At 35.0% G+C, this 13178-nt stretch overlaps 1 protein-coding gene across 7 annotated transcripts; it reads left to right on the top strand.

Annotated features, from left to right (window-relative positions):
• The first annotated feature begins 203 nt into the window (after positions 1 to 203).
• Positions 204 to 9733, top strand: MFSD8 (major facilitator superfamily domain containing 8). Of its 7 annotated transcripts, XM_059826845.1 has the most exons (12): positions 204 to 282; positions 1322 to 1365; positions 2518 to 2758; positions 3073 to 3191; position 3714; positions 4590 to 4734; positions 5375 to 5441; positions 6545 to 6633; positions 7756 to 7890; positions 8274 to 8377; positions 8475 to 8734; positions 9493 to 9733. In XM_059826845.1, the coding sequence occupies exons 1-12, from the start codon at positions 252 to 254 to the stop codon at positions 9706 to 9708; spliced, it is 1452 nt and encodes a 483-aa protein (XP_059682828.1). In that variant the 5' UTR covers positions 204 to 251; the 3' UTR covers positions 9709 to 9733. The 7 variants fall into 7 exon arrangements, with proteins under 7 accessions (XP_059682828.1, XP_059682825.1, XP_059682826.1 ...); XM_059826842.1 differs by lacking the exon at position 3714 and having other exon boundaries at positions 3073 to 3186; XM_059826843.1 differs by lacking the exon at position 3714 and having other exon boundaries at positions 3073 to 3186; positions 8475 to 8741; positions 9491 to 9733.
• The last annotated feature ends 3445 nt before the right edge of the window (positions 9734 to 13178 follow it).

Below are 13178 nucleotides of genomic sequence, written 5' to 3'. Positions count from 1 at the left end.
TATTTTTCTGTGAAAAATTAGCTTGCTTCTGAAATAAATTCTCTGTATTCTTCGCTGTGTGGAAAACCATTCCTGCGTAATAATTTACACAGTTGTATTGAGAGATTTGTGAAAAATGTTTTCAGTGTCCTGTGGGAACAACTAGAAGAGAATCTGGTAATGATTTCTTTCTCTCTTGACTTTTGGTTCAAAACAGGGATGTTGTGGAAACACAAGAGCATTATAAAAGCAGGTGGCGATCCATCTGGATTATGTATCTTACTATGTTTCTCAGTAGTGTAGGTGAGTAAACACAGGTGGATTTCAATGTTATTTGCTTAATGAGTGTATTTTGGTTTGAAAATTACAGGGTTTTCTAGATTTCAACTACATAGCTCCTTTAATGCTACTGTTCTTTTATAACCTTAAAAAGGTGCATTTTCTGATTCTTCCAAAGAGAAGATATGACTAGCAAATCAAACAAAAAGTTACATTTAATAAGATAAGTTAAATAATACTCTGTTTTGAGACTAAATGGCATATTACTTAAATCTTTGTTTTATGGCTTTGTAATAGTTCGGGGTAAAAGGTAGTGGCAGAGTAAGGTTATTGCTCAGAACCAAACAAAACAACGGTCACACTTTTATCATCCAAAGTGAAACTTCTAGGGAATGAAAATAGAAATAATGCTGAGTTCTTAAGAGGTAAGGTATTTGTGGGAATGTATGTTGCCTATTTCAAAACGTGTATGAGAGCTTGTTTTCTCCTACAGGATTTTGCATCTCCACTGCAGAACAAATTACTGTTTCATTCCTAAATAATTGCCCCTGGAAACAAGACTTCCGTTGTTTTTTTTACTTCTGGTGATTTTCTGTGGGCCTAGAAAGGATCTTGAAAATCATAGGATACCTCAGTGATTTTTTCAGTGATGGTTTTTTTTTTTAATGTGATGAATTAAAATTTCTTTGATAAATGAATACAAGTATGTCAGTATATCAAGAAATTCTTTTTACTCTGGGGCTTTGTCTTTCCATTGGGAGGAAAAATCCCATGCAGTTTGCTTGGCGCATCAGTATTCTTTTCATAGGAGTTTTTTTGTTTAGTGTGTACGCACCTATAAAATGCCCTTTTAAAAACAGTTCCTCCTGTTGGTAGGAATTATCACTCCTTAAAAGAAGCACATAATACATATTTTTTTCAGGTGACAGACTGATGCACAGTTTTAGACAATAATACACTTAGGAGCAGAAGAATGAATCTGTAATAACCTGTTTCAGTAAAGCAAATTACTGGTAAACATGGCAAATAAAGTAACTTCAGTTATGTTCTTACTGCATTGCAGGTTTCTCAATTGTAATTATGTCTGTGTGGCCATATCTCCAAAAGGTTTGTAAATATGCTTTTTTAATTAATAAGAACAGAAAACCCCTGCTCAGAAAGTAGGTAATACAAAAGTTGGCATTTTATTTAGGAAAAGAAACAGTAAAAGGAGGTGTGTGGTTATAAGAGACTTTTATTTTGCCATCCACTTAGACAGCTTTCATTATTTCATGTAAAATTTGTCAGCTGGTTTCCTGAATTGATAAATGTACATCATAATCCAGAAATGTTTGGTTTTCCAATATAATTTCTCTGTTTTCTTGGACAGTGAATCAATAGAAATCTCTTTAACTGAGTGCATTTGTAGTGTTAAAACATAATACACAAGGCTTGTCTGCGTTTTATAAAAAAAAAAAGGAAGCTGAAGGTAGAAGTCACTCTGTAAATGTCAGATTGTTGCACATAGGCCTTCTTGATATTCTAACAGGGAATTGCCTGTGTTATTAGATGGTGGTTTTAGTTTGTTTGGGTTTTTTTTCCCTCTTTGTTGCAAAGTGGCATAAAAGGTCTCTAAAACTTTAATTTGATCTGTGCTAGGATTTTACTGCTCCTGGAATTGTAGAAGGCAGTTTCAAATGCAAATTTGGAAGAATGTATCCTGGGCAGGGTCCTAGAGGTATCATTAAAATTGAGGCTGGTGCTGAATTCTTGGAGAGGAAAAGAAAACGCATAATCAGCCTTGTAAATCAGGACAGAATCAGGCTTGTGCAGAGATGACTTAAGTGATTCCTTGTTCCTGTCATGTAAACTGTCTACTATACTGCTTAAATTATGTCTATAGCCTATAACATCAGCAGCTCTGTATGAAAGCTATTTGAGCCATTTCCAGTCTCAGAAGCAAAGCACTTTCTATTGGTTTGGTGCATTGCTGAATACAGTTAGCCAAGGTTTATTGCTTCAGACAAAGTACTATGAGAAAACAACTGCTTCTGAGACCCAGAGTGGTGTATTTATATTAAACACTGCACAACGCCATGCAGACACACTAACTTGTTTAGCAATAGCTTAGGTTTGACACTGCGTTGCATAGTGCCATATACCCTCAGAATTACAGTGCAGAGTCTTAGGTATTGCCAGTACTGATTCTAAAATGGTTTTGTTGATATTATTAAATATTATAATACTTTACCCATAGAATTGATTCATTTGTTTCTGCAGATTGATCCGACAGCAGATGCGAGTTTCTTGGGCTGGATTATAGCTTCCTATAGTATTGGCCAAATGGTTGCCTCTCCCCTGTTTGGCTTGTGGTCCAATTACAGGCCAAGGAGAGAACCTCTCGTTGTTTCAACTGCTATTTCGGTAGCTGCTAATTGTCTTTATGCCTACGTCCATGTACCTCATTCACACAACAAATACTACATGCTGACTGCACGTGCTCTTGTGGGATTTGGAGCAGGTAACCACAGCAGTATTTACATTTCTGAAAATTATTAAATTCTATGTTTTGTGTAAGATAGTTAACATGATATTTTAGTCCAGATTTACCATTATGTGAATGATAACTTACTACTTAAGAAAGCAAAGAGCCAGCCAATACTAGTTTATAGTAAAATTGTCTAGTTGTGCAGTTGTATATAAATACTAGAGGGAGTGCTGGGTTTTATTTTCTTGCAAAATAAGAAAAAAAATCCCTAAAATAAATGCAGCTGGATAATTTAAGAATGTAATTCAGTGTTTACATGAACAATTTATTGGTTTTGTTTTTTTAAGGAAACGTGGCTGTAGTTCGATCATATATTGCGGGTGCCACTTCTCTTACGGAAAGAACAAGTGCTATGGCCAATACCAGTGCCTGCCAAGCAGTTGGCTTCATATTAGGACCAGGTAAAGCATATCTTCTTTCCTCACTTCTCTGATACTTTTTAGGATGAAATTGGGCATTGGGAGTAGGAATCCTCAGCAGCTGTTTGTTGAGGATTTTAAGGCATATTTTGTCAGTGGTATCAAAATTGAATAAATGGGATCTACTCATATATATTTGTGTATGCCAATATAAACTAAATATTCTAGTCCAAAGAAATTCTAGTTGTTTGTAGTTAAAAACTAGCTCTTTTGGATCACTGGCTGCAGGAAAAACAAGTTCCAAGATGCTGTCTTGTACCAGTACACACTAAATAGCCTATGACCAATTGCACTTTATTCACGGTGAAGGGAATTTAACATTACTGTACTTCGGCAAACATTTCCACCTTTCTGAAATGACTGAAAATTTCACCTTGCCTCACATGTTGTAGATATCTGACAGATATTTCTGGTCTTGTAGCAACAATCACAAAATCTTTATATTGGCAAAAATTGTAAGACATAACACAGGTATTACAGAGAGCTAAGGGAACAAAGAGCTCAAGGAGTGTTTGTTAAATCAGATGTAACTGTGGCTCCTGAGATACTCTGTCTGCTTCATGGGAGAAATGCGTTAGACTTCCCTTGTGTTGTAAAGAGAGACCAGCAATTTTGTCCTAAGCAGGCTCTACTGATGACTTGTCGTCTATAGCTGGAGATTAAGATTATCCAATTAGTAGAGCTGAAGTGCTCGGTGTATGATAATGTAATGAGGTGAACGTTTAGGGCTGAAAGTTTTTTCTCCAGTTGATTATTACTGGTGCTGTTGATAGAGCATTGAAGGGTCTACAGTAACAAAAAATCTGTATTCTTTGTGTGATTTCCATAGAGTATAAATTTAGGCAATTCCCTTTCCTAATTTGATAGGGACACTCAGTCTGTTTGCTAACAGTAGTAAGCAAATGACCTGATCTTACAATCTTTTGCTCTGCACCAATTTACATTTTAATTTAAAAAGCCCCCACAACTTCTTTTCTGTCTAGCTTGCCCTTAGCAGGAGGGATAGTCCAGTCCCAACGACTAAGGTTTTCCATGTAGGAAGAAGAGGAAAAAGAGTAAATTAGCTGTCTGCACATGACCAAGAAAATTAACCATTGGTACACTCAGAATTCAGTACAGGTTCTTTAAGTGTCATGCTGGTATTTATACAGTGTATCTGTGTGTAACAAAGTAGTTTTCTGGCTAGTTGAGATCCCACTGGTATCTATCAGTTTATTTACAGTAGGATTCTCAAAATGTAAAAGGTTTGACAGGTATAATATTTAAATTTTACTTAGCAATTAGAACAATCTTGCTTATCCAGTTTTATATGTTTATTCTATATGCGTTCTAATATTTTCTTCATGATTCTCAAGACTTTCTTAATACATTTATGTTTTTTTAAGTTTTTCAGACATGTTTTACACTTATTGGAGAAGAAGGAATAACATGGAAATTAGTTCATCTTCAGCTGAACATGTATACGGCACCAGTTTTATTTGGAGCTCTCTTAGGAGTTATTAATATTATTCTCATCTTTGCCATATTCAGGTAATCAAGTCAAAAAAGAGAAATATTCTACCTTGTTTCAGTGAGTGGCTTGGAACAAATAATATGCTGCTTAGAAGGAGGAGTAGTAAGTCTGAAATCTGGAGCACTAAAAATATAAACTGTTATTTATTTTTCAGGGTTTCTACCTTCTTTAATACATATCTTTTTCATTATGCTCATAAATTAATCATAGTGGTGTTATGGCTAGAATGTAAACTGAAGAAAAAAGTTAGAGCTGTTAGATTATTAGCCTAGCCTTGATATATTTTTAAAGTTTATGGTTTCTGCCCATGTTTTTTCTCTAAGGAGAAATTAGGTTAGCTTGTCTGTAGGGTTCTCACTGTCTGTGTCTTTCCTTTAAGAATCTCGAGGGAGAATTTTTGTGCATTATCCCATTGGTGGCAGTGAGGGGAGGGGAGAGATGCACACAGATACACGATATTCTCCTGCTAGAATATTTCTGTTCTTGAATATGGTGGTGTTCACTGCAGTCAAATGTAGACTACACAGATGAAGTTTAAAGGAGCTGGGAATAATTAGAATATAAGACTATGCCATTTATAATTATTTTAATAGAAACTTGACTCAATAGTACATCAAATAAATATGTGTATTAATGAAAACAATTCTACATTTCTAGAGAGCATCGAGTGGATGACATGGGACGGCAATGGAAAAGTATCAATTTTGAAGGAGAAGGTACCTATGTTGTCCTGAAAACAACTGTGATTATAATTTTGAAGTACTCTCTTATGGCATACAAGCATTTAAAAGTATTCTAAAGTCTGATGCATTGGGAACTCGAGGTGGAAAATAGGCTACATCTCTTCCTAACTGGTACAGAAATTGTTTCACATCCATGTTGTGTCCATATGTGTCCATAGTGCTGCCTGGTAGCAAAGAAGAAAAAAAAATTGTATGGATCTTTCCAGATGTTCACCCTGGAACTGTCTCTTCCAAGAGACAGGATTAAGTGAATATGGACATCAAAAAAATCTCCCTTAACTCCTACTCTGCAGTCATACTTTGCTTTTATTCTGTATCATGCTGAGTAGTACTGTTATTGCATATCAGCTTGCACATACAGCATCTTATTAAAAGGTGTATGTTGTATACGTAAATTTGATTGGTGAGACTATAAAGTACAGTAATTGCCACATACAGTGCAACGGCTTATCTTCAATATATACCCTTTTTGTACACGGTTCAAATTTTTTAAAATGTTGTGAGTATCCTTTTCACTTGAAGAATAAATGGTGATCTTAAACCTCTTTTAAAATCTATGGAAGTCACCAGTTTCAGTATTGTATTAGTTCTCTGTTTAAAAAGGGAGCTGTATGTGCACACCACACATGGGTGTTTTGTATATGAAAATGCTGTGCCCAGGTTAGAGGTACAAAGGCTCCATGGTGGTGCAGAGAATTCTACTGTGTACTTTTGACCTTGCAAGAGGAACAGAAAGTGTTTTGGTTTCCATTGTTAAGATATTTAAAGAAGTTTGTCAGTCCCAGCATTACAAAGGCACAACAGGTGGTGTAACCAATTTGGAAATAATTTTCTCTCATTGTCAGAGGAATTGAAGTTTCAAGAATTCCATTTTGATTTAAAACCATTATACTTAGATTGTCAAAATATAACTGCCTAGCCACCCACCAACCTGCATGTTAAATACTTAACAGAGTAAAGAAATCATTACTGTTTGTAATTTGTGGTCGTGTAAAAAAAAAAAAAAAAAAAAAAAAAAAAAAGCTCAGTTTGCAGTTTAGATTATACTTTTTTTTTTGTTGCAGAAAGTAGTGTTCTAGATCAGGATGCAGAAGGAAGTGTTGACCATGTTGCTGTGGTAGCAATCAATTTTCTTTTCTTTGTCATCTTGTTTGTGTTTGCTGTCTTTGAAACGTAAGTTTGTCTATTTTCTCTCAAAATACTTAGACATGTAATGTAGTTAGACTGGGTGTGCATGTAAAGGCTTTTCTGTTCCACTCATTTTCCTAACTGTACTCTTTAGAAACAGAAGTTCAAAACCATATGCAATCAAATTGATGTATACTGATATAGAGTAATGAATGAAAGGTCAGTAATAGCTGAAAATATGTAGCATACAATTTGTGGTATATGAAACATTAATGTAAAAGCTTTTGAATGGATGCAAACCTATATCCTCAACTTTTTAAGTGTTAAAAAAAAAAACAGCCTAACTTCGGCTACCTAAAATCTTCAGAGAAAACTGTCTTCGGTTGAGTACCTTGTTCTATACTTTCTACATTAATCTTGTGTAGCTTCTTAGTATGATTCTGATTAGCTCCAAAAGCTCCAATGAAGCTTTCATTTCAGTAATGATTCAAACAATTGTTTGATATAGTTAATGCAATTGTTTTCTTAAATACACTATCTTACCTGACTGTTTTTTTTACCTAAAGAGGTATGTTATTCACTCCCAAATTTTCTGTGTGTAAGAAAATAAGTAAAACATAACAACGTTGCCTCAGACTGAAGTATACTTCATTTTTTTAATTTATAAAATACTTTGATGATATAATATTTATTTTTTAAGTTTTTTGAGCTCTAACATAGCTAACATTTCTTTTAACAATATGTCTCTGTCTTAATTGCATTATTTTTAGAAAATCAAGTTCCTAGATACTGGTTGGTTGCTAAAACTGAAACAGTATTAAGTGTTTATTATTTTTATATTCACAGGGCCTGATTATTTTTTTTTTCTCTGTATTACTGTTGCTTTGCTTTAACTCCATCATCTTTTCATGAACTATCGGAAATAGATTAATGATGCTTCAGAGTATGGCTGGTGTAATGCAGTTGTGAATTTTGTCTAGCGGATTTAGTTTTGATAAATGATACATGAGAGAATTAGTTTATAACTAGCCTGTGTTTTCTGATATGCCTGTCAGGAGGAAGGGCTTCTATACCACTCTGTTTGATGTTTGGGACAGTGTATGTATGGAAACAACTGTATAGAAGCAGCTTTTTTTTAATTAATGTAATTTTGTTCTGTCAATTTAGTATAGCTACTCCGTTGACAATGGATATGTATTCCTGGACCAGGAAAGAAGCCGTTTTTTATAATGGAATAATCCTTAGTGTGGTTGGCATTGAATCGGTTATTGTTTTCATGGTGGTTAAAATGCTATCTAAAAGGTAAGTTTTTGGAGTTTATTGGAATTTTGTTACTTATGTTAGCTAAGTGTGAGAAGCTTTAAGGCAAGCCCAAATCTGCATTATTTAAATCTCTCGCTTGTTAATGAATTTGGGTTTACTGTGACAATGAAGTACTTCCAATTTTGATGCAGCCATGATGATGTGATAGTTCTTCAGTCTGTTAACATAATCACCTTCCTGTCTGTCTTTTACCCTTGAATCACAAGAAAAACAGGTTTTGAGTTACTGTGATTTTGCAGTTTTTGTTGCAGGTGTTTTGGTCAGGCATCTTTTCCACAAAGTAATGGGCTATGTCATTAGCACCTTCATGATTTTTACTTCAATTAAATGATATATTTAATTGTAATTTCATTGTTTGATAGGACTGGTGAGCGTGCCATACTCCATGGAGGCTTACTGATTGTCTTGGTTGGATTCTTTATCTTACTGCCTTGGGGGAAAAAACTACCAAATATCCAGTGGCAAGGTATAATTCAAGTCATGCTAAACTATCATCGTAATGTTTTATTGAAAGCTTTTTATTGTATTCTTTTCTTAATGGTATGCATAACTTGTTTGTACAGAACTAAAGAATAACTCCATTCCCAGAACAACTTCCACTGAAATGTTAATGCCTTTCTGGAGTTTGCAAGCAATGCAGCTTCCATCCAACCACACAGTGGAACCCGTAGGCTGCCCTGTCACACAGTCCTGGTGCCTGAACACTCCAATGATCTATCTGGCCCAGTATATCAGCTCTGACATACTAATAGGATTGGGCTATCCAGTTTGTAATGTCATGTCCTACACTTTATACTCAAAAATTCTAGGACCAAAGCCTCAGGTAAGCATGATGCCTAAATAGTTTATTTCATTTGCTCTCCAAGACTTGCACCCTCTTTATTAGAATGAGGGATCTAGCTCAAATACCTCTTGTCATTAGCCAAATAATAGTACATTTCAGCTGGGGCAGAAGCTTCCAGTAACTCTGATCTTTTTTAAAATCCAAGGCAAGTCCCTAGAGGAATTAGAAAGGCTTGTACTACAATTTATGACAAATCTTACAGCGTGAAAATTTCAGACCAACTAAGCCCAAAGCTTGTGATTTTCACGACTGTTCTGGAAGAGTCATTTTTGTAACAACCAATTATATATTAGGAATATCAGTACGGAATAATAGTCCTCTTACTGAGTATATTACATGAAGACTACAAATGCTGTGATACCTCCAGTTGTTGACATTTTACAGTGGTGAAATACATAGCAAGCTGAAATTACTGCTTAACAAAAAATTTTCTTCTTTTTTCACCACTTACCTCATTTTTTCCATATTATATTTTGCTTTAAGAGACTAAATGCTTTGAGCCCAAATGCCTCTTTATTAGAAAGCTATAGAGTACATAGCTCAGTGGAGCCTTTGAATTAATGCTTAGAGAAGCTGAGCAGTAGTCTTGGAAATAAAGTACTCAGTATCTTAATGAGTTAAGAAAGATAAGCAATTGCTTCAACACTTATAAATTTTCTAATTAGGATAATTGGTGGGAATTATTGGCAAGCCAAATAATTCCTGTATCACTAACATAAGCTTTTGATCTTCTGTAGGGTGTCTACATGGGATGGTTAACTGCCTCTGGAAGTGGAGCACGAATACTTGGGCCTGTATTTGTGAGCCAAATATACACCCACCTGGGACCACGTTGGGCATTTAGCTTAATCTGTGGAGTTGTTGTAGTCTCTCTCTTACTCTTGGAGATAGTATACAAGAGACTCATTGCATTTTCGGTCAGATATGGAAGGATGCAAGAAGAAAATTGTTAAATATGTATTTAAAAAAAAAAAAAAAGTAAAACCAACCAGAAATAATACTTTAGTTTATTACTACTTTTTAATGAGGAGTAGCTAACCACTGACTTACTTTGTTGGCTGTATGCTAAGAACTGTAGACCTGTACTTACACATTGACAGAACATATAACTTGGTCACATCCTAATACATGGTTACACCTGCTGCAACAGAGCTCTTGTATTCTGCTTTTCTAGCAGCAGAGGAAGGGATGTGAACAAGTTAGATCAATACAATGGCACATTTGAAGTGTGTACAGTTTAAATGGTGCACCTGTGTACTGAATGCAGCTGTGAAGGTCACAGGTTACGTGCATCCTTTCCAGAAAGAAGTGAAAGAAATATTTGTCTTGATTCTGTGAATCAGGATTAGTAACTCTTTTGTAACTACAAGATTAGTGGAGCTGCATGCACTTTGTATGGAAACATCACTGCTTAAGTGAACCTTCTGATGTTCAGTTTGCTAGCTTGTAAGCACTGGTTAATACAAAATGTCTCACTTTGGAAACTGTTACATATCAGTACATCTTCTCCAGGATTTCGAATGAAATCTGACAGAATTGTAGAGGAAGGTAGGTGCCTACTTCACAAGCAGTTTATGTGGGATTTGTGTATTTAAGTTGGTTAAGAGCCATTGAAAACCACAGCCTCAGTGGCTGTTACTTGAACTACAGTGAACTGTAATGTACATTTTTTCCTTCTACTGTTTTGCTGAATGCCTTTTTGTAGCAAGAAAGATAACCTGCACAGAGTTGAATTATGCACAGCTTTTCTTAACTTTACTGCAAGAAGGAAATACTAAGCATGATAGTTTACACTTCTGTTGTCATTTGTGAGAATGAATGCACTGTGCTGAGCAGACAGTGTTAATTAAGCAAAAAGGAGGAAACTGGCTCCTCAGGTGTTGACTATTATTTGTAGACTTATTTTTTCTGACAATATGATATGAGAAACAGGAATTTACAATGTTTGAATCATTCAGTGTTTATTTTTAAAAGTGAAATAATAATTTTCCTTCATAATGAGGCCTAATCTCATCTGTATGGGTTTGTTTTATGTTTCAGTATTACTGGGGAAAAAAATCTGGAATAACTCCAGTATGAGAGTTGTAGCTGCTGCTTAAGGTGTCTAATATTTGATGCTTACTGAATTTATTAAATGTAATTAAGTATTCCTATGTAATCAATTGTTCAAACACTAAAAGAGTACTGAATTAAAAGATTATTTTTTCAATACTGACTGAAGGAAATACAGAAGTTTTATTCTCTCTTGGGCTTTCCTGCTGCAGAATCACAAAATGTTATGAGAAAAGACTTTGCTTTTTCAAGCATCTTTATATGATAATTCATAATAAATAGTACCAGAAGTACCATGCTTTGGTGGTGAAAACAGACTGCAGAATGAATTGCTGAGAATTACAGGAACCAAAGGTTACTTCAGTCATGAGAAAGTGGTGTTACTGTAGAAATGAGAAATACAAGAGTTATCAAAACGGCTAACATAGTTAGGATTTTGTGTTCGACAACACAGTTTGTGCTGAAAGTATGTATGTTGTAGGGTTTTTATTACTGTTGTTCTTCAGGCTAGCTAACTTCCAACTTAGGAGTGAAAAAATGTTTGGGTACTTGAAGGGATTATTTTAGCTGTAACTTATTTAAAGGGTTAAGGATAAAACTAGATTCAAGTCTCTCCTGCAGTGAACACCTGTAGAATACAGAATATCTCCCTAAAAAGGGGTAGCCCATGCACATTAATATGCTTACATATTGACTAAAATAAGAAAGCAAGGTTTGAAATTCTTTGGCCATGAGAGTTGTTTTTGTTTTCCTAGGTTGGCTGTGTTTTAAACTATGGCTTGCTTGCTATGGATTATCATTCTCTCATTCTTACAAAACACATTCTTATATTAACAGGTAGGGCTGATGTTTTTTCTTTTTATTCTGGTTAGCAATGTAGCGTAACTGCACTTAAGCCACAGTGTTCGTTACAAGCTAGTTGATTGTTCTTTCTAAGCATTTATGGCTTTGTGCCCTCTGGTGTTTACATCTTAGGCTTCCTTCAGCTATTTGTCTGTTTAACTTGCACATCAAACTAGATTAGATTATATTATGTCTGAAGTAAAGATAATCGGTGTGGCTGATAATGCAAGTTTTTCACATGCAGTGCTGACCCACATCTTATCAAGGTTGACTTGCTACTTTAAAAGTCAGCTGATTTAAAATTAAAGTTCTAAACCAAAATGTTTCTTGTAAGAAAGCTGTATTTATGTGCATATGCACATGTTTGTATCTACAAGTATATTCAAAAAAATACATGTAGTTTATCAAAGACTTGTATGATAGTTATTTTACCATGTAGTCATTCCATATGAGTATTAAGGTTCAACATCAGAAGGTATGCTTCTCAGCTGAAAGAGCAGTTAAAATTCCTTTTGGAGAATTATTTAAGGCTTTTAACTGCTACATGTATATCTATCTTAATGTTCGTAGCTTACAAATAAACAATTTGGCACTGTTTCCTTGATTTGGATGATGAAATGATCAAAATTGTCTCTCTAATAGGGAGTAGATGAATAAGGAGAACTGACTGGAAGTCAAGACTAAGTTGAGCCTGCAGATTTGAAAAAGCTGTATTAGAACATCTCTTTCCTGAGGGTTTTACAGGTCAGTTTATTGTGCCCAGACCATGTGTGCAAGCCCCCTTCAGCTCCTCTGAAACTCTCTATCCTCCCACCCCACTGACACCTTTCTGGATACCACTCTTCCTCTCAACTTAAGCCTTTCTCCTACCATATAAGGAAGTTGGAGCATTTAAGTATGAATAAAAGCAGTGGCAGGAGTAGTAGCACAGTTGAAGCAAAATACTTAAAACAAACTGAAGTAGCATTAACAGTAGCTTTAAGTGTGATTCATAATGTGTAGTTCACTTTCCTATCACCTGTGCTCCTGGTTTTAGGAAGCTGTAGGCCAAAGGTAAAATATTGCATATACAAACCACAGTGCAGTTTTTCAGTTCAACAAGTTAGACATAACTTAGTGCAACAGTTTTATACTGTTTCTCCCCAAGCTTTGCCCAGCCGTAAGCTCCCAACATAATGCTCTAAGATCAGGTCCTGTTATAAATGGAGCTTAATACTTAGAGGAAAAGGCCTCTCAATAAACCATCACTTGAACATGAAACAAATAAATAGATCGGGACAATTACCACTGCATTTATTTTTTTTTTATAAAATGCTTGTGGAGGGAAAGTAAAGCTGCTGCTACAAAAAATAAAAACAAACAGTTATAAAACATATACATATTTACATATATTACTCATGAGATGTAAAAATATAAGTTATTTACAAATACAAACACTTCAACAGCACAGATGCATTTTCCTTGATTGTTGGCACTGAGTAAGCAGTGGGGAAAGAAAAAAATACAGCAGATTCAGGTTATTTCCAAA

This window comes from Gavia stellata, chromosome 19, assembly GCF_030936135.1.
Source record: "Gavia stellata isolate bGavSte3 chromosome 19, bGavSte3.hap2, whole genome shotgun sequence".
NCBI lineage: Eukaryota > Metazoa > Chordata > Aves > Gaviiformes > Gaviidae > Gavia > Gavia stellata.
Note: the sequence above shows the minus strand (reverse complement) of the source record. Positions and strands in the feature narration are given on the sequence as shown.

Excerpts from the sequence above, each read along its gene's own strand:
- MFSD8 (XM_059826843.1), top strand. The coding sequence starts at position 252 with ATGTATCTTACTATGTTTCTCAGTAGTGTAG. Across the intron at positions 1,366-2,517 it reads TGTGGCCATATCTCCAAAAG|ATTGATCCGACAGCAGATGC; the intron begins GTTTGTAAATAT and ends TTGTTTCTGCAG. Across the intron at positions 8,742-9,490 it reads ACCAAAGCCTCAGGTAAGCA|AGGGTGTCTACATGGGATGG; the intron begins TGATGCCTAAAT and ends TTGATCTTCTGT.